At 40.8% G+C, this 22,259-nt stretch overlaps 1 protein-coding gene across 3 annotated transcripts in view; it reads right to left on the bottom strand.

Moving 5' to 3' along the window:
* gpc5c (glypican 5c) overlaps positions 1-22,259 on the bottom strand; it is a 107,130-nt gene that overhangs the window by 61,046 nt on the left and 23,825 nt on the right. For all 3 annotated transcript variants that reach the window (XM_058069082.2, XM_058069083.2, XM_078791622.1), the window contains exon 3: positions 12,492-13,195. In XM_058069082.2, coding sequence (XP_057925065.2) covers positions 12,492-13,195 — 704 coding nt within the window. The remainder of the gene's footprint in view (positions 1-12,491; positions 13,196-22,259) is intronic.

The raw sequence follows: 22,259 nt of genomic DNA, 5'->3' as shown, positions 1-22,259 counted from the left end.
GTTGAAAACAACACTGGCATTGAAACGAGAGAACATTCAGAAGAGATTCAACCACATTTTATAATAAAAATAAGAACTATGGTATGATGGACTTCTCCATGTCTATCATTCACACCATGTATTTTATAAGTTGAGACGCACAATATTTAGTTTGCTTACATTTTGTCATTTCAATGTTCATTTGCTTTGTGAAAAAAATAAAGGTGTTCAAAAAAGGATTCAATAAAGGAATAGGAGTTTTAAAAAATTACACTATACATAAACTGTATAAGCTTGTACAGTATTGTTTGCTAACTTGAGAGTTCACTTTTTTCTCTGTGGCAGCATCTCTCCAGCCAACTAGTGTCTTTTTTTTTTAAATACTTAAATCTTATATTCAGGTCACGACAACATGACGACCACATATTCAACATTGGTTTGGAGTCTGTGACTCTCATGATTATATAAACAACAGACCAGTTGAAACATACTATAACTCCCAATATAATATAGAGTATTTCTTTTTAAAATATATATTACATTGTACAGTGTTTTGTTCCTGAATTGTTAAGGCACCAATTTGGCAGTATTTTGCAACAAGTTTTGTTTTTGTTTCTCACTTTGTGTGCCATAGTCATGGAAACAACTGAGTGAAAAAACAGCTAAATGCACGAGCAAATACCTTGGCTTCTATTTTAGGAGCAGGCATAAGCAGCTGAAATGTGTTAACAATCAGAAATTGTGTGTTGCCAGGCTACTAAATATACTTTGCCTGCAGCGCATTAAGTCAACTCTTAACTCTTCTACTCCGTCACTTAACATCATCTGTTCTTGAGAAGTGGAGTTGGCCACTAGCAGATCCTTTCTAACACCAGAACTAAGTCATCTGCATTGTACTGTTTGTACTTCACTCTCACTGGCTTCGTGCTTTTTTTTTTTTTTAAATTTACTTCGCTCTGGTCTTAAATCCTCACTCAAGACAGACGCAGGGCACGGGTAAGGTTGTTTTATTGCATTAACCTTAAACCCCACTGGACCTATAAAAGCCTGACATGTGCTGGAGCGGCTCCCAGCCACACATGCAAGTGCCACACATGTACATGCAAACATTCCACACAGGCACACACATTTGAGAGCATTTGTAACGGCAGAGAAAAGATAGAACACCTGCAAGCCTATGAAGCCTATGGAATCCGTACATTAAACCAAACGATCTTTGCATGTGTTGCATTAGTTGACTGTCCCTAAATAATCTGCACATGCAAGGCATTTAGTCTGATGTTTTTTGGTGACGGGTACGTTAGTACTTTTTTATCTACGCAGTTGGTCACTGGTATGTCCGTGGTCTGGAAATATTTCAAAGGTTTTGCTTATGGATTGTAAAAATGCAATTTGCAATGACTCTTTAATGTAATAGCACACTCAGAGTGATACACAGCACTATGCAGCAAAATAATAATAAGACAAAGCAGGGGAAAATAATACCCTGGAACCAAACTTATCAAGAGGAGCTGGACCTTGTTTTACTCTTGAGTTGCTGCAGGGGAGAGGAGGTGAGCTGGTGTGGGCTTATTAATAGCCCCCCCGGCTCAGTGCCTCTGTGTTGGAGTCATTCCCGGTGAACAAGAAGGTCCCCTAACGGTTCCCTGCACCTTTACGATTGAAAAAGGGTCCTAACCGTCGTTTGTGTGTTCGCACAAAACAGCAGTGCACAGTCTGGAGTGCCCAGGTGGGTCCATCACTGCTGGGGACTCTGGGAGACATCAACAGCATTGTGCGCAATGACAATGCGACCTGGAAGCGGATGATTGGGAGGAACAGCCTCCACGATTCAAACTGTTATGAGACTTCTGTGTTAACCACAGTTTGTCCATAAAAAAACACCATGTTCGAACATAAGGATGTCCTGGACTGTAGCCAAACCCAAACATGCAGTGAGGGTGTTCTGGGAACGTCTGGCAGAGTCTCCAACTCTCTTCAATTCTCAGAGCTTCGCCTGCATCCTGGGAGAAGACGAGGATATTGAGTGAAAATTCCATGCCTCCATTGCTAAGGCAGTCAATCCAAGCTGAGGCCACAATTTGGTTGGTGCCATTCATGGCGGACACCGGAGGTTCGGGAGGGATTCTTAATGAGCATGAATGGCTTGTGGGACTCCTGACTTAACGGACAGGTATCAGAAGGTCACCATCAGTGGTGGTCGAGGCAAAACTTGGGCATGGGAGAAGTTCAGTGAGGCCATTCATTCATTCATTCATTTTCTACCGCTTTTCCTCACAAGGGTCGCGGGGGGTCCCAGCTCTCTTCGGGCGAGAGGCGGGGTACACCCTGGACTGGTGGCCAGCCAATCACAATTTGGAGTGGCCAATTAACCTAGCATGTTTTTGGATTGTGGGAGGAAACCGGAGTACCCGGAGAAAACCCACGCATGCACAGGGAGAACATGCAAACTCCACACAGAGATGGCCGAGGATGGCTGATTATTAGTAAAAATTGGTATAAAAATATGACTATTTAATAGAATTGTATATTTTTGGAGCCTAAATTAAGTATTTTCAAGCATAACAAATACAAGGCATTCAGAAGATATTTTCAAAGACGCAATCAATGTTATGTAGCATTCAATAGTGGTCACAAGGTGTCAATAATATTACTGTAATGTTTGGTGAGGCACGCGATCGTCATACGTGATGGCCAGAGCAACAAGCTTTTATTGCAGGTTTGCAGGTTATCTAACAATAACATTAAAACCATAACAACAACATGGGCAACTGTTGCAAACTCCACACAGATGGTCTGCGCACTAACCACTCGACCGCCGTGCCGTGCCATCCCAGTGAGTCCATGAAGCAACAATATTCAGTCGACGTCAAAGAGGTTCAGGCAAATCATTCGACGCTTCAGAAAGGGGAATTGGTGCCTGGTCCATACCATATACAGTAGGAATGGGGGCCTGCTGACCTCGACTGGTGGCTCAGTCAAACCCACTGACATACAGCCCCTTCCATAGAGGTTAGGTGTCCCGGGCATGCCCAGCCAGGATGAGGCTCCAGGGCATACCAGGACATGTTGGAAGGATCATGTCTCACAGCTGGCCTGGGAAGTTCTTCGTGGAGGTGGCTGGAGGCTTCCCGACTGAAACTGCTGCCATGTGACCAGGACCCAGATATGCGATGGATTTATGAACAGAAATGGCAAAAAATAATTGCCAACATAATATAGTCCTGGGTGTTAGGGTTATGACCCTGACCTAAGAGCTTTAACATAACAGAATGACAAATAGGCAGTCATGGATTTGTGTCGACTGCCTAGTGGGACACTGCTTACCTCTCAAAGTGTTTGTGATTTTTTTGTATACATTCACAAGACAAAAAGTCATTTTTTATGTCTCTCTGCTCTAATCCATATTGTTTCTCACCTGCTATAGTATGACACTTTGCTATTCTTAGAGACAAAAATGTAAACATCCTGTAAAAATACGGCTGTCAACAGGAGGTCATTCCCAGTTCTGTTTGAACTACCGCCTTATTTTTACAGCGAGTGCAAAGAGGCACTTCAAAGCTTGTAGAAAATATTCATCAAAGCCTTGACAGCAAAACAAAACACAAATTATTTATCCGCCTAACCAAACATATTAGTATAAACACAATGCAGCGTCTTTGCAAGAAATATAGACAAGCTTTTTAAGTTTTAGGATTGACTTGAGAAATGCCGATATGCTGTCTCTCATGACTCCATAATCCTGAGAGCCAACGGAGTGAAATCTTGAATTACAACCAGGCAAGAATATGACCATTAATTAATTATCTCTTGACCTGACGATGGCGTGAGAAGGAAAATCCCATCTGAACGAATATGAACCCTTGGTTGGCTGTGCTGTGCGTTCTGCTGTTGGGCCACCTGTTTGTCCTTGTTATACCTTCACAATTTCAGCTATTTTGTAGCGCATTCCTTGTGTGATTGCCTGAGGACAGTGACTGATGAACCGCTAGACATGTTGCCAACTTGAGAAAGCATCATGGAAATGCAATGCTCATACTCCATATACATGTAGGGCAGGTGTTATGGGCCATAGCAACAGGATATACATGACACCACTTCAATAAATAAGTGTATTCATGAGGCTTTCGGAGTAATATCTCACAGTATCTCATACTAAGTGTATCATCCTAAGGCAAGTGTGTGTAAGAAGAGCTCAGCGAGAGAATGAGCTCCAGCGAGCCCTGCTCAGGGCCATCCCTCCTCCTGGGGAGTATTGGCTTACAGATAGCAGTGGTGGTCTTGCCTTCCTGGTTTATTTATCAAGGGATTACCCAGTAAAGCTGAGGGAACTTTCTCACCCCCCTCTCAATGCACGTAGAGCTATGGGACGACAGGGGCTTGCTCAACCAGAAACAACTGCCCTCTTACACATTTTCCAGTGGGCTTCAGAACAGATTATACAAGGTACTGTTATGTACAAAACCGTAGCCTAATGCTGTCTTCCACAATGGAAGAGTACACAAGTAGAGTATTTAACAACATTTACATACATTTGATCATTGCTTGAACTGTCTATAATTGTTTTTTTTTATTTTAATAGGAAAAAATAAGAAAATAGCATTATTAAAAGTTAATTAATTTGTATTTCATTGAAGAAAATTATTTCATCCTCATATGGGAATAAAAGTCATACATAGGGTTATATTAACAACTCAATATTAAAAACTTTTAAAGCGAGTCGGATTTTGAATTTATTGTGGGTGGGAAATATCAGCTCCTCAAGCTACAAACCACTGCTGTCATTGTCATTTTGCAAAAAATAGTATTTCCACACACTCTGTGTGTCATAAATCTGCAATAAAAAGTGTCAAGGCAGGTCAAATGTCCAAACAGTATCTCTCTTTTGATGATTGCTCGTGTTGGTCTTGGCTGTATACATGCAGGACAGTATGGTTAATGGCTGGAGTAACATATCTTCCTTAACCTTGCTAAATTATAGTTCATCATAAGCAGCAAGCACAAAAAATCTGCATGCAAAAGAGCCAAACTTCTAAACGTAGAATGAATAATAGAGACCGGATCAACTATGGAAAACGTCTTTAAAGTTCCCCCCAGAGACAGGGGTCCTCATACAAAAACACAGGATAAGAAAACAAACATGTCTTTGGGGAGGATCTCTCTGCTTTACTGTTTTTTTATGTTTTTTATTTGGTTGTTACTTACTGGTCAAGAGATTGGATTTACTGTTGCAAGTTTCACAATAACTGAAAAAGTTGAAGAAGTCAATTGTGTCATCAATGGATGAATTACCCAAAGCTGTACCATTTGTTTCTACAAGCAACACGCATCAAACCATAAAGTGTACATTTGACATGCACATGATTTATGACTAAAATGGAAAGTATATATGTTCATTCATCTCCCACTGAATCTTTACTGCTGACATACAGCATTATCCAAATCCATAATTTCTGTCAGTTACATGATGGATGATGGGTACTCATGCTTCTTCTCAAAGCCAAACAGTAAAAGTATATTAGTAAAAATGTACATCAAATCTGGTTAGTATGGTAACATTGTTATTTACCTTCAGGGGAATGCATTCATTTAAATCCCAGCAATACTTGGGGTTACAGAGAGTAAGAAACACTGACTGCAACACATTCTTTTAAAATATTTTATCTTGGTTTGAAGCCCTTATGATGATGAACGCTTGTGTAATGGCTCTTCTAGTGCAATCTTGTTTCGTCTTTTTTTGTTAATAGGGTAACTAGGATAAACAAAAAAACATTACTTTACATTACATGGCCTGGACAATCGACATATACCTTTCTTCGAGTTTGAACCCATTAAGAAAAAGCAATGGTATGGTATGGCATGTCGACAGAATGCAGAAAAAAATTGTGAACGCCCAAATAACATGGAACAGGAACTTAATATTTAACATACGGTCATCCCTCGCCACTTGCAGTTTTACTGTAAAAATATATTAATGATTCTGTTTCATGGTTGAGTATGGCCTATTATTACAAAACTAGGCATATTTAAGCAAATTAAACGTTAAGCATTTTATGCAATTAAGCAATTAAGCATTTTCAAGGAAAAAATGTCCAAGTGAAGTAAAATAAAAATATATGGCATTCAAATAACCAATTCAAAGACGTTGACATAGTGTTCTACACTAGTCACTAGGTGGCAGTAACGTCACTGTAATGTTCGATGTCCGCCACTCATTCTGCTGCCTAAATTGCTTACTTTGCTCTTATTTTGTTATTATGGGTGTAAAGGTGACTTGAAGGTGTTAATGTCTAGAGTGTAATGTAAAAAAAAATATTTACAAACTCGTAAAAAGGTTTTCAATGCTCTAATTACCAAAATATTCCATACAGAAATAAAGAATCCAAGGACCATGATGCCGTTTAGAGTCATATAGGATTGCTTCTCACCACAAGGGAACTGTGTTCACTTCCAGGTGGTCCCAGACCGTTTGAGTCGGTAGGTTGGCTATTGTTTTAGATCTAGTGACTTTTCCAGTTTAAATTGATTATTATGAATTAGTCCTGACATTGACTTGAAAAAAGATACTGCTAATTGGACCATGTAGACTATTCATTCTACTTATTGTGTAATAAGAATACTCAGCGCCTGCAACATGAACAAATCAGTAGTTAATTGTGACAACTTTTCGCACAAAAATCATTGGCCATATTTTCATGATCCTGCATGATTTGCAGCGTTACCAACCTCACCTGTCATGATTTTCTATTATTCCTCCAAGAGTTATGATCCCATTCCTTCTTGTCCAACTCATGTTGTCTTAATTTTTCTTGAAAGCGTCCACTTTGTAATCTATGTCAATCGGCCTCTCAGGCCCCACCCATGGCCTCACTGTCTATTTTGTCTTGCATTTGAATGAGGTCATTGCTAATTAAAATGAGACTCATTCCCTAATATATCACAGGGAAAGGTCCTTGAGATTTAAATCACCAGAGAGAACACTTTCCTCACTCGGTTTTTCTCACTCCACTTTGTGGGTTTATAGCAAACCAAAGAAAGTGACCCCACCCAGCCTGAAACTGGGGTCTGAGCGGGGTACAAAACATGCAAACTAAACACCACGGCATAGGGCCAGGCTCGTTGGTATGGCCGTCTGAGTGCAGACTTAATCACAGACAGCCTTGTAACCACATTTGCAGCTTGATTGTTCCTCGTAACTATGGGCGTTGCTTTGAATTTAGCATGTAACATTTTCCTATCTTTAAGAACATAATTACGAGTATTACGGGCACAATATGTGGAAAGATATCTGACAACACCAAAGAAGGTGGCCGAAAGACAGAATAAGGTCAAATGAGTTCATTATGTCTGCGCCTGAGATGCATTCGAGGCTATACGGAGAACACGTGGATTGCATTTTTGTGTCCACTTGAAGCTGCCCAGTGAACCAGCAATTACCATTAAAATGCTAACACAGATGAGGTAGGCATCCGCATAAGTGTCACAGCTGTAGCCGCAGCTGCACAGTATTACGGCGACTGAAGTAAGTTTAGCAACTGTAGCTTTAAGGCTGCCCAAACATCTGGCCAATGGACACCCAGGTATCTCGTGCTGTTGCTGTTGTGGTCTTGGAAACGCAGACATGAATGGCATGGGCTATTTAGGCTGGTGGGAATAGAGGAAACTCTTTGGAAGACTCTTGGAAGGAGGTCCTTTTGGGCAAAAAAAGCCACTGTGAAAAAATGAGGCCCCATAAGGGGAACAAATATTGACTCATTTATTTTGGCACCCCTTTTTTCAGTGAATTAAAAAAAGTCAAAATTGTAGATCTCAAGCTCTGCCTTGTTATTGGTAAATATTTTGTTAATACATAACAATATCTGCAAAAGATGGAAGCTCTCTCTAGCATTATTCGAACATTTTGAGTCACAGAAAGAAATGATGACTCTGGACCACCGCCTTATGTTCTGCTCCAAATGGAATGGCCCAGCATTAAATCATGTGGTGATTGCTTAGTTAGACCTAAACCATAAAGAAGACATGTGGGATTCTTTTTTGTGGGGTTGGAGGCTACTGCATATTGTCAGCATATTGCACTCAAGCACCAAAAGGAAGGGAATGAGGGAGGAGAAAAAGATGTGTGAGGCTGTCTGAGGAGAGGCTGCAGCCACCGTCATTAGCTAATGGAGTGCTGAGTAAGTCAGTCAGTCAGCTTGAGGGTTAGACAGAGTGCCGCGGCGCTTACAACTCATGAAGATGGGTATAGATTGGCTCGGAGAATATTTTCTATTGGCTCCCACTCCCACAAAGGACATATGCAGGGACCATAAAGAGCACACATGTCCCTTCAAAAATCATACATACATACATTGGCATTTAACTGAATGCAAATAGAATATTTAACATGACAAAAAGGGTTTGCGTTCTCATTACAGTTTGAGGTGTGGCTATGTGGTTATGGTGTATGCAAACCTTCCAGTCAGACATTATTTCCATGATTTAAAGGCTTAGGCTACTATTATCATTTCTGCATGATGTCTAATGAGAAGCTGGGCTAAAACCAACAAGAGGGTAAGGTAGATTTACAATATTTGCATTACAAATATACATACAGTCAATCTGAGAAAAAGTGTGTGTGTGTTAGATGGGTCACGGTGAACAAAACTTTACAGTCTAAATAAGGACTGGGCGTCTCCATTCGAGGTCTCCATTTACAATAAGGTACAAAAAAATACAGTAAGTACTGGGGTGCTCCCATTGATCGGCCACCGATCTGTATCGGACGATTTCAGTGACATTTGTTCCTCATTAACTACTGTAACTTGGTTACCTTATTGAAAAGTGTTCCCGTTTTTTTAAAGCGAGTGAAGCAAAGCGAAGTGCTCTACTTAGTACGAAGTGCTGTTGACTAACGCTAAATGAGGGACGAATATTCATTATCCTGAAATGACAATTCTCTGTTGACACCAAACACCAGTGAAACAACGATGGGCCCTCAATGAACGATGAAACAATGAAAAGTGGAACCATTCAAGTCAGCTATTTTGGCACCCTTGGACAAAAAGCTTACTGTAGTGAACTTTAGTGTTTGATGGAAAGAAGGATTTTGGAAAAGATCTGATCATCTATCAGACTGCTGAATGCCAAATAAGCCCTTCTACCTGGCAACACGCACAACCAAAACTTTAAATTTTTGTTATTTATTCTAAATTATTTAAATTATTTTATCATATTACTGTTTATGCTGTACATTGTTCATATTTGATGTCATCTATTTATTCTCCACATTATTTATTATTTATTATTTATTATTTATTATTTATTATTTATTATTTATTATTTATTATTTATTATTTATTATTTATTATTTATTATTTATTATTTATTATTTATTATTTATTATTGTGCATTGACAACAAAGAAAGTATATACAGAATAGGTAAGTTATACACAGGACGTCAAAACATGAAGATCAGTTCAACAAGGTTTCTCAGGAAGGGTCTCTCCAACTCAATACATTCTTAATATCCATAACTACTTCCCTTCGATCGACATTCACACTTCATCTCAACAGAAACAGAAGTGTGTCAGAATATAATCTGTGCCACTGCCTCCACACACATGTAGCATTTCAGTCTTTGCTCGTACTATTTGCACTCACCCACGCCTCTTACTACACTTCTTAAAACCTGATACCTAGATATAGTATATGTGCATGTGTGCACAGTATCAGTGTACCAACCCGGGGTTTGGTGCATACAGTATAGTACAGTACAGTCTGTGTGGCGTGTAGTGCATTAACTGGGAGAGAGCAACCGCAAAATGGTTTGAGGATAACATCCCAGTCTAAAACCACACATATGATACCCCAACTTTGCGAAAAAAGTAAATAATTTAATTGACGTGCACGACTCCACATGTACAACATATAGGTTACAAAAGTAAACAGTAGGTTAGTCCTGGTATTTATGATTTATTTGCATTGCATTAAGATGGTGATGATAATGTGCACAGTATAATAAGAGATTGGCCGTTAAGCATGTTTTGCCTGGGAGGGGACGGCACTGTGGTGTAGAGGTGAAGGTGGATATGGCGACACAGTAGTTGCACACTGGAGACTTAACAGTTTTCCTTGACAGGTCCCCGCGGTTTTATTAAACATTTGGATTTTTTTTTCTTTAAAAAAGGTCAGGTTGTCTGCAGTACAGTTCCATGCTGTGTCGATATTTAGGCACTAATTTTATTGAGGTCCTTACAACATCAAAGAGTTGTGCAGTTTTAGACAAAGGCTGCATTTATACTGCAGGTCCTAGTGTCCAAATGTGATGGAGGGATTATACCATATTGAGTTTAAGAGTTATACTATGATTGTGTTCACTACATAGACATCAGTGTATACATCATTGATGTGCATATTTTGATGGGGTGTGGCTTTCACTGACAGGGTATATCAAACCTGTTCGATACACTGCAGTGGCATGATCCACAGTATAAAGAAGACTGACTGAAAGATACACCATTCCATGCATTTTTTAATTGTAACCCAGGTGTTTGTGTGTGGTGACGTGTGCATATTCTGCTTACAAAAAACCTATTTGGCCTTTATGAACTGAAAATTGGGTAGAAAAGTGAGTAATATTCACAAGGGTTCACTTGAAACCAGGGGCCGTCTAGCAATCAGAAGTACCATGGGCGATCAATAATGGGCCGATTGATTGCCGTGTATTTATTTTATTGCTGCACCTTAGCTTGGTAACTACAGTAACTAAATCTCCTGGACCAGTCTAAGGCTTGGTGACCATTCATTCATTCATTTTCTACCGCTTATCCTCACAAGGGTCGCAGGGGTGCTGGAGCCTATCCCAGCTGTCTTCAGGCGAGAGGCGGGGTACACCCTGGACTGGTCGCCAGCCAATCACAGGGCACATATAGACAAACAACCATTCACACTCACATTCATACCTATGGACAATTTGGAGTCGCTAATTAACCTAGCATGTTTTTGGAATGTGGGAGGAAACCGGAGTACCCGGAGAAAACCCATGCATGCACGGGGAGAACATGCAAACTCCACACATGGCCGAGGGTGGAATTGAACTCGGGTTTCCAAGCTGTGAGGCCTGCGCGCTAACCACTCGGCCAGTTAGTAAATAAAACCCTCTCTGTTGGTATAATGGTGCATGGTGCGCCCTTTCAAGGCCAAAGATATAGGTTTGATCCCAACCCTCGGTGGTCTTTTTTATACAAACAAAAGGAGGCCTGTAATGGGGGATGGGCCCAGTCTGAACCAAAAAGTTCAGGACCAAATTTCTGTCCCAGTCCACCTCTGCTTAATTGACACAGATGTGGAAATGCATTTATTTGGCAGATGTGAATTTGGGTTCTTATACTGGTCCAAGACATAGAACATATTCCTGGAGATCGTGAACAGGGTGTGTCATTATAGGAATAACTGACAATCTATTCTGCAATTCAGAAATCAGGATGTGTTGACACAAGAGCAGAGAAAATGGGAGCCACCGGTGTCCGATTGGGAACGCATTCTTTTCCAACATCAATTCCCAAGGCTGTTTTCCTGCTGACTGGCTCTAATTTATATGGCCTGGTTGGAGCCTGTTTAATAGTCCAGCTCATTTGTCCTTGTGCTGGGCAACCCACTTGGGCCCTGGCTCACATGCTCATCAAGAGAACACAAAACACAAAATGGGCTTTTCTCTATGTAGCTTTGTTCGCACTCTCTGTCCGACAAGAAGCCAAGGATTGTGTTTTTTTTTTCAACTGATTATAAATGTGTAATGACCTGACATGCTCTTTCACTACTTTGGAGAAACATTCCAATGGTTCAGCATGTAAAAGCATAAAAACAACTTTCATGGAATCCGATTGAATGCACAATGGCGTGAATATTCCCACAACTCGGAAAAAAACACCTACAGTATAGTAATTAGTTTGGACAGATCTATGTAATGTTAGCAGACTATAATCGTTGGATATAATCAGATGTTAGTTTAATTTTTGTTGAAGTGAAAGATTTTTATGTTGATAGAGTATAACATAATCCTTGGCATTTGTGCAAAATTTTCACTCGATAAGAACTCTCTGGCAGTTTTCCATGACCGTAGACTTAATAACGTGAAATGTAAGTGGGTAGTGCAGTATGGACATATGGCAGCCAAACAAATCCCATTCCATTTAATCCACTAAGGCAAAGAGGAATTTCATTCCTCGACAACCTTAACTACAATGGTGTGCTTTTTGCCGCCTTGCTAGTTTGGAAAATATCCCCCTTCAAACCTCAGCTCTGTCTGCCTCTTTGGACCAGTCCTCGCCTTTTCTATTCAGTATAAACAGTATTTTTCTGTGAATAATTTGAACACTGTGCAAGCATGAAAGCAGTTGTTGCGTTGGTGGAAAGAAATAGCTCATAGCAAACCAGTAGCTTTCAATCCCCTTCCAATCAATACATGAACCACTGCCAAAGTATATGTGTAAAAAAAAAAAGGTTGGAGATCCATGCTCCTGGGTCTACTCACTGTGGCTGTGATGAGTGGACCGTGAAGCTGTGCATAGAGCAAGGCCTCATTGACATGAGCACGGATTCCAAGCAGTGCAAGCTCAAGGCTGTGGTGGCCCACCATGCCGTGGGTTAGCTGCTCCAACAAGTTGATATACCTCCTCCAAGGCTGATCCAGCTCAGATATGCTGGCCAAGCAGCCACGCATAACATTTAGACAGTAACCCATGCAGGGTTTAATCAGAGTCAATCCTCTGCAGTGGGAACAGTACACCATCTTCACCAGGCCTTTCATACACTCTTTGCTCAACGTGACGTGTTCCGTAGCATTCAGCACATCCAGGCCTTCCTCGAGGGCCAGGCCCAGATGTCGACCAACGCTCACTGCCTCAGCTAGCTCCTGGGCCATGACGGATGGATGACTCCCAAAGGGGTTGACGTCCTGCCTGATCATACGGAGGCAGTCGGTCATTTCAGGGCCCACTGCCATGCTGCCCACCATGCCTGGATTAATAAGTCTTGTGTAGACAAGTGGGAAGAGGTCATTAAAAAAAGTGTGGACGGTTGCCTCCACGGAGACGTTGGCTCCTCGGAGGTAAAGGGAGAGTGAAGCGAAGAGTTGGTTCACATGCGGCAATGCTTGACGGGAAAGGGGTGTGTAGGTCCCCTCCAGCAGAGAACTCAGGTGTCCTTGAGAGAACGATAGCAAGTACTGGAACATATCTACAAAAGAGAGCAAATGAGAAAACGGCATTTAGAACAGTGATCTACATGAAAAGGTCATAGTGCAAACCCTTATCCCCAAAAAGCTAGACTTCATGTATGTACTGGTACTTTAAAAAGTTGTCTTTTAATGTGGTCAGATATTATTTTGTATTATATCATCACCCTTGGTCAGTCAATTTGTCCACATTGTTAGACCAAGTAGGGCAGATATGAACGATCAATCATAAACCACCTTACTTATCCTTGACCGTTGACCCAAGGATTGATTTTTATCTTCCCCAGTCGGACACAAACTACTTGCCCACATATGAACAAACTGTCTCCAATGAGCTGCTCTTCAGTCTGAAATAAGTGGTCAAGACCTGCCAACATGTACTCATGTTTTGTACTCTGTATGCAATCAAACATAGTGGTTCCCATTTATGCATGATTATAATTAATCAATATATTACTCTCTTCATTCTACTGCACCTTTATATGCATACTCATATCGATTACTGTATGTCTAAAAGTGTTTGTGTTGGCAAGCCCTGGATGCTATATGCTTCACTTTTGTAATGTGATGTCAACGTAAAAGCATGCCTGTACATAAACGAACAGTAGCAACTGTAGTTTCCCAGCCTACACCCCCCTCCCCCCCTCCCTGCCGCTTTTTGGATATTAAAGTTTGCCGAAATTGCTTTTTCTCTTGTTAAAAGCTATTTCATCATTTGCAGTCATTGTATAATAATAATTGCCCGTGTTATGTGTCTGTGTGTGTCCCAGCTCACAGACAGAAAGATAACAACAGTCAATCTCAACAGCTGCACCAATATGTCCATTGTCTGACACATGGGGACACCCGGCCGGCTTCTAAAAGGCATGTGTAACACTACGGAAAATACTAGCGTCATTATCATACTTATCAGCAGCTTCCACATTTGGATATTAAAAGCAGCACCAGTTGGGTATGTTGAAAATATTCATGTATTTTGCTTTGACATTTTCATGTGGTGTGTTGTGCATTTGTGTAATGGTTTTGGCACGCTGCCTTGTTGGCCATTCTCAGCTGAAGTCACTATAAATTACAACTTGGCAGATACCACGCGCTATGATCCGACCTCATTATGATTCTCAGCAGACTTGAGTGTCTTTACAATCTTATATCCACGCATTAGTTAGTAAATACAAATGGCCCGGGCAGTTCAACTTGTTGCCAGAAAAACAAATGTTGGGCAGGATTTAATTTGATTTAATTTGACGTAAATCTCTTTGCCTCACATCCAGCATCCGTTTAAGCACCGACGTAATGAAACCATGAAACGCAGCATGCTATTTGAACAATGAAAGTCTATGTTTGGATTTGGGTAGTGGTGCCTTTGCCCCCCCCCCTCCCACCTCCTCGCCTAAATATTGCTATGGTCCAAGACAAATGGTATAGACGTGTTATGCTGCCCGTTTGTTTATTTGCCCAAGGATACTTTGACATGATCACAGCAGGACGGAGGATCAAACCCGCAACCTTCTACCAGCTTAGCCATGCTGGTCATTTACTGATCAAATTGAATCCCTCCAATTGTATTACAAACAGCAGGCCACATAGATCAGACTATATTATTTAAAGAACCAGCTTTTTGACAATCTTTTTTACCCCCAGTGGGGCGTACTTGAAAGGATCCTAAACCACCTTAGACGCCCTCTGACTTAACCCCCATGAAAACCAACCATCCATCCATTTTCTACTGCTTAGCCTCATCAGGGTCGCAGGCGTGCTGGAGCCTATCCCAGCTGTCCATGGGCGAGAGGCGGGATACACCCTGGACCGGTCGCCAGCCAATCACAGGGCACATATAGTCAAACAACCATTCACACTCACATTCATACCTACGGTACCAAACTCTGCTGCTGGAGAGGTGGTCCTTTAGTAACTGTTGTCACGCTCTACTGTGACGTAGGCTTAGTTTCTTCTTTCTTTATTGTCTTTTCATCATTATGGTTGGGTGTTTTTTCCTCCTCTTCTGTTGGCCTTTTCAGATGCTGGCCACACCCTGAGTCAGGTGGAGCTACTGGACTGCTGCAGCTGTCCCTCATTAGCCATTAGCCTCATTACTATTAATCACCTCAGCTGTAGCAAGCTGGACCTTCTTGCCACATGTTTGCATTGTATGCTCTGACTCTTACCATTGGTCCTCTGCCTCCAGCATATTAAATCCTGTGCCAAGCTTTCCTGCCATCCTGAAGTCCAATAGACCATTCGGCTCTTGTAATAGTACGTTCATACTGTTATATCCTTTGGTCAGTTTTCCATGGTGCCACCATCATTTTTTTAACTGTTGCCCTCTCTTCCTGATAGTAGCCATTTTTATACATTCAAATAGACTGTAACTGTTGGAGCTGTTGGTCCTCGTTTCTACACCCTGGGGTCCAAACACTTTTTTCACTAACCAAGTCTGACAACTGTGTTACTATTAAGCATTAGTTTTTCATAATTATTAAACAACAATAATAATAAACAACCCTGAATATTTGACCACCTTTCTTTTTGATGTCTTCTTTTCAGAAGTGTCTACTTATATATTTTTTTAAATAACCAAAAGACAAATGGTGAAAAAAATCATTTTTCCCGATCAGTCCAGGTGCAACCTGGAAAAAGGATGGATGGGTGGAAATATCCAACATATCCAACATATTCCAATATCACTGACTATTGTATGTAATAACCATATTTCTTAGATACAAGACAGTATGTGACACTGTGATGGAACTTTGTCTTCATCTTTTTGCGTGAGAAAGGCGAGGTTTGCACATATAAAGCTCTAGCTCCAAATGTGAGACGACCTGTCTTCATCTCTGAAAAAAATATGTCTGATATTCAGGCCGATACTCAATATTGACGAGTTGTTGGTTGATTGTGGAATAAAATATATAAAATATGAAATGGATAATAGCAGATCATTTGTAAAACTGTGGTTTCAGTTCAGTTCGGGGTCTTTTCTGTCCCCTCCCAGATTGGGTCTTTTTTGGTTTTAAGTCAGGCCGCAAGGCTCCACCGCCATATGGCATTCATAGCATGACTCAGGTTACCTAGGATTATTAAATATTAACATGCAATATTGCTGGAAACATGCTGGTTTACTTCTTGAAAGATATTACTGTGCTCTTGAGCAAGGCACCCAACTCCCAACTTTTAGGTGACACAGACACAAGGTGAACAAATAAGGCCTAATAAAAGCTTGCAAGAAGAAGCAACTACTGTACAAGTGGCGGACACATTGCAAAGAGACATCTGGATTTATTTGGCCCAAGGGGGCTGCACGCGTTCACATCATTCCACCTCCGCTTTTTCCGATGCGCAGAGTATGGACTCATTGACAAAAGCCCACCTTTCTGATTAGAAATCCTTATAGAAAGGAAACATCGGATCTCTTGATAAATCATTGTCAGCTTTTCTCTGTTCTTAATCAGGCCTTCTCCCACGCTCATACTGACTCGGTGCCTCAACTGCAATAAATCAAATCCAATTGCTGTGGGTTTCTCTGCGCTTTACAGTACTGGGAAGCAGAGTGAGAACAAAACACACAAAAAACAAAAAGGCAGCTTTGAAGGCCCGACCCCCAACCGCTGGATCTGAAACCAGCTTTTACCTCACACGCAGCCATCGGCGACCATCATTACCATGTCACAGACTCCTTTCCGGAAGCCAATAGTTTAGCATGGAACAGTTACTTTGAAATTGTAAGGAAGTCTGAAAAATAATGAAAGATGCCTATTGTCCTCCATTGACCCGAAGGACATTTATGGCTTTGGAAACTTTTCACCAAGCAAATCTGTGACAACTCATAGTTTTAATCATAAGAGGCTGCTTCCCCTTGACATTCTGCATGGCATGGCTAAACTGTCATTATGTGGATGCTGTCTCCATAATATCAAAGTACAAAAAAAATAATAAAATGGAAGATGTGTGATTCAAGCCAGGAGTATAGTGTTACCACACACTGCAACACAGTGGTCTCTGACTTCTGAGGCACTTCAGTATTGTGGAAGATGAGTGTAAGCATGTGTGAGTTGAACTGAGCAGTATTGTTAAAGCATGCAGGGAGCCACGGCATCGGTGTGGTTGCCAAAACCCAGCACAGACGAGCGGCACCAGACAGCCTGCACTGATACAGGGCTAGCGCAGGCTGATTATACTGTATAAAGAATAGCATTCCCTGAAGAGAATGGACTATTTCACAGTCTCCAACATCCAAATTCATTTCACCAAAATGAATCTTGTCAGTCATGCAGTGTGCAAGTTTCCATAGACTGCAGGCTGGAGTGAGATGAAAAAGTACCATGTGGGAGAACTGGAGCTGGAGTATGTATACTTTCTTGAAAGACGGTAAATTATCACTCACCAGAGGGGAAGTTGAACTAAGATGATGAGGATATGATTTGTATTTCAAAGTAGGAAACACCCTTTAAGTTTAAGTCTGTCTTTAATGAAAGATTCACAATTGTTGCCTACCCTTTTAAAATGTATTCCCCATTACTCATTGCTGCTCATTGGGTAGCCAGGAGTATATTTGCGGCTCTTTATCTCTGTGTCTGTTTTGAATTGAAGGCTCTTCAAGTGTTTCCATAGATCCAAATGTCACCATTTGTTAGTAAGGCTTTCATTCAGAAACCTGCTACCCGGAAACCTAACCTTGGAAGAAGTACACGCTTTTGTGAGCGTCTCTTAACGTCTGAATCCTCCAAGCTAACCTCACTTTACAAAAATGGAATGTTGTGAACTGCTGTTTCAAAGCCAGATTAATGAAAGACACAAGCTTGCTGATACTGCATGCCTTTGTCTCAGGCATCTCAGGCGATAGTCATCCCTTGTTGACCACGGTACATTGTTGCCAAACCTGACCGATTTCTGCAAAGTAGTACTCCTTATTAATAAACGGAATGTTTTTGTAGTTAGAGCACCGAAAAAGTATTTACAACCTTCTGAATGCGGTTTTTAACACTATCAGAGCTCTCCAAACATGAAATAACGCCCTGCAGTCACTTTTACCCGTGTATAACCAAAAAAACAGATTTTGCTGGATGATAACTGCCCTGCAAATTATTGCAGATTTTTGTCAAGATTCTTTTGAGAACATTTAGAAACAAAGACTTATTTATATGTTCACTCCCAAAGATGAATTTATACATTTTTTCATTTTTTTCGTACGAGAGGCACAATGATGCAACTCTACAATAGAAGAGAGCATGTTTGGTGCAGTTTTAAGATGAAAAAAACAGCAACAAGGTGGCAGAACTACATTTATAAGAGCACTGCCTGCATCTTGTAACAGTGCTATGCAGCAACTCAGAAGTGAAAAGACTTTGTCACGTGTTACGCAAAGGCGGTTACGCATTGAAAGGAAATTTTAACGCATGCACGCAGTCAAACTGGGACATGTGCACTCACGCACAAGCATACAGTTCAGTCGGAAATGTGAACATTTTCATGTAAAACAACAATTTTTTGTGTTGTTTATGTATGGCATCGTTATTTAGACATTTTGACTAAATATACATGGCTAAATTTGTGAATGGATGATTTTGTGTCAAAGTAAAAAAAGAACTGATATTTTGCTGAAACTTACCTATGTTCTCCGGCTGATTACTAAAGAACGTGAAAAGGTAGAATTTTTTTTTATTCTGATGAAAGATGAGCGTCTAGTCTTTCTTTTGGTATATACCATATTTATATAGCCCAAGAACACAATATTCTGTGTCCCTTGAAAAATCAGTAAAAAAATCATCAAAATGGCCGGTATGGAGAGATTTTGAATGCATCAAAATGCGTTGGGTGCACAGTGAGGCAATCAGCTGAAGTGTAAGTTCCACTGTTTTGTATTATTTGTTTAATTGTCTTGTAGAGTATAGAAATCTGTTTTATTTTTTCCCACATTCCATTTTATTTTTTCACAAATTATTCATTTTTAATTTTTTTAGAATTCTGTTTTTTACCAGCTGCTTTTTGTATTATTGAATAACAACATGTCCATTCGTTAGATTGCATTTATTGATGCAGCACATCATTGATTAATTTCTTCCTTATTAGGCACCGAAACATTGGCATATTTTACATAATAAGACACAATACGCAGTTGTGCTGCTCAATCCGCCAATGCATGTTTCGTACAAATTGGGTATTTACGAAAGGAAATGAACAGGCTTTCCAATGGCATAAAATCCATCATCACACCAGGCTAAAGATATGCTGTGTGTGAATAGGCTTCCACATGTGTGGATATGTGATAATTAGGTAGGAGACACTGATCTAATGCCGTGGTGCTGTGGGCCATTCCTCTCTTGGTAATGGTCCCTCATAGAACCTCGCCTCGCATCTTCTCAGGGAAAAGCATCTTAATCCTGCCACCGGCTTGAGTTTCAGACAGGTCACCGTGCACATATGCGGCATAGTGACACGTGTGTGGATTACATAGGCCTGTTTTAATTAGTCAAGATACTGTACAGAAAAACATCTCTCACCCGACACTGAGCAGCTTAGATTTCAACTGTGAGCTGCACTGTCATACAATCTCTGACGGCCTCTAACCTTACAGCACTGTTTAATGGTAATAAACTATTAATAAGACAAATAATCAATCTGTCGAATCATCATACTTCATCACCAGTCTAAAGCGGGAGCATGACTCATTTGTAAGACGTCAGCCGCAGATACGCTGTCTATGGTTATGTGAGCTGCAAGAGGAGCAGCCTGGCTGCCTTCTTAGAAAAAACACATATGCAATAGCAAATGTGTGTGCACATAATCCAGCTAACCCGAGTCCTACATATTTCTTCACTTGTGTGGCTCCTTAGGACAGGTGGGACACTAGACTTGGGGAAAGATGACACAAGCTGGAGGATTTGAGAGTCTCCTATCTCCCCATCAGCATTATAGTAATTAAAGAGGCTGCACGGTGATATCAAAACCCCCAAAGATAAACAATTCCACAGATGCCAGGGTGCACTGCTATAATATGACGGGGGAGGTGGGTGGGTGGAGGTGCAGATTTGAGGGAGAGGGGATCGGTACTCTCTGCTGTGGCCAAAGAGCGGAAACATGATCAACGGTCCGGGGAACAAGCAGACGAGAGAAGGACGGGGACAGAGGAGACAGTGGGGCTGAGGAGAGAGCAGGGGGACGGTGGGAGGCATGTTCAAATTCCTAATACCATGAAGGGGGTTATATGCTGAAGGCCAGCATGGGGGCAGACTGCTGACAGACTGATGGACAGCACCCCTGGTCTGAAGCATTAGGAGGGCCACGGGTCTACTGTAACCCCTCATTTCTCTGTAGTTTATTGGTGTATAAATCAGTGTCGCTTTTGATATAGTGTTAAGGGGCACCACGTGTCACACACAAAATCCATTTGCACCCACATTAAGCGCATGAGGAATGACAAGTGGTCAAGCCGAGGACAAGGTTTTTAATATGCAAATTAAGAAAACAGCACCATTATGTACTCAAAATGAAGTTATCACTAAAAATAACCCAGCTACTTGGTCATATTTTGACAATCCTGAAAATGTGATGATGATGATAGGTTTAAAGTTACAGTTTTGCATAGTAATGTAACAAGTGGCAGCTCACAGCCATGACACACAAATATTATGTCTGCTGCCTCAGGTTTTATAATGTCAATTTGCATATACTCCAGAATGTTATGAATAGTATAATATGGTAATTCAAGTCCGTCTTTATCATGAAAATGATCATAATACCAAAAACACGATTTCCACTGCATTTCAGCCATACCACCAAAGGACCAGCTGACATCATGTTAGTGATTCTCTTAACATTGGTGAGGGTGTTTAGATGGACAAAGTAAAAACAACAGACTGCTAGCTTTAAAAAGTTTTTCCTCTGTTAGCCGTGGTTACCTTTCTGCTAGTAAGATTGCAAATATACCAACTATTTATCGGATTATTAAGAACCTTAAGACTGAACAGAGGTTCAGTTGTTGTGAAGAAGGCTTCAGGGCACCCAAGAAAGTTTAGCAAGCGACTGGACTGTTTCTGAAATTTGACTTAGCTGCAGGATCGGGGCAACACTGGGGCAGCGCTTGCTCAGGAGGGGTAGCAGGCAGGTGTGAGGGCATCTGGTGTTAAGAACGGCAGCAGAGAAGCTACTTCTCTACAGGACAAACATCAGGGATAGACTGGTACTGTGGTTGGACCCCTGAAGACTGGAGTAAAGTTATTTTTTCTTAAGAATCCCCCTTCCGATTGTTTGCTTTATTACATTTTATTTACATTGACTTAATAACTATAACTTACCTGATTGTATGCAATATATTTCCCCTAAAATTTTACTTACTGCATTTTTGGCTAGTGCAACTTATACTCCGGAGCAACTTATAGTTCGGAAAATACAGTAGTAACTATAACTATCTATCCATTTTCTATACCACTAATCCTCACGAGGAACTCCACACAGAGATGCCCGAGCGGGGAATCGAACCCGGGTTTCCTAGCTGTATGCCTGCTAACCACTCAACCACTGTGTAGCTAACTATAACGAATAAACTGAAAACCAAAAAAAAAACAAAAAACCCAAGGCAATACCGGTAGGAATTCGCTTAAGTCGGCCTTGCTTATGTCACCAACTTGTCTACATTGACCAACTCCAGCTGTGTAATAGTAATCATTTACTTTGTGATCTACAGAGATAAAAAAATAAAATAAAATCAAGAAAGAAAGTTAGTTAATTCGCGAGTTCATTCATGGTTTGTCAGCCATCATTAGAAATCTACATGAATCCTGCGCTGACAGAAAAATTAAACTTTCAGCGGCAAGAAATATAGAGTACACGATATGGAATATACAGTACACTATGTGGTCCCTTCTTACATCCAATATCCACCATTTCTACAACTACAACGTACACAATTTCAGTGTAGTTTTGAAATACAATTTTAGAATTACAGACTTGAGGAAAAAGTCCAAACATCCATCCAAGAAAGAAATTTATGGCTGTAAATTCCTCTGAAAATCATAACGGCTGCCAGAGGTTTATCATTCACACAAGTAGTCAGAATTCAATCGATGAGCA

The sequence above is a fragment of the Doryrhamphus excisus genome, linkage group LG6, assembly GCF_037039965.1.
Source record: "Doryrhamphus excisus strain RoL-2023G ecotype Guam linkage group LG6, RoL_Dexc_Guam_v1.1, whole genome shotgun sequence".
Taxonomy (NCBI): Eukaryota; Metazoa; Chordata; class Actinopteri; order Syngnathiformes; family Syngnathidae; genus Doryrhamphus; species Doryrhamphus excisus.
Note: the sequence above shows the minus strand (reverse complement) of the source record. Positions and strands in the feature narration are given on the sequence as shown.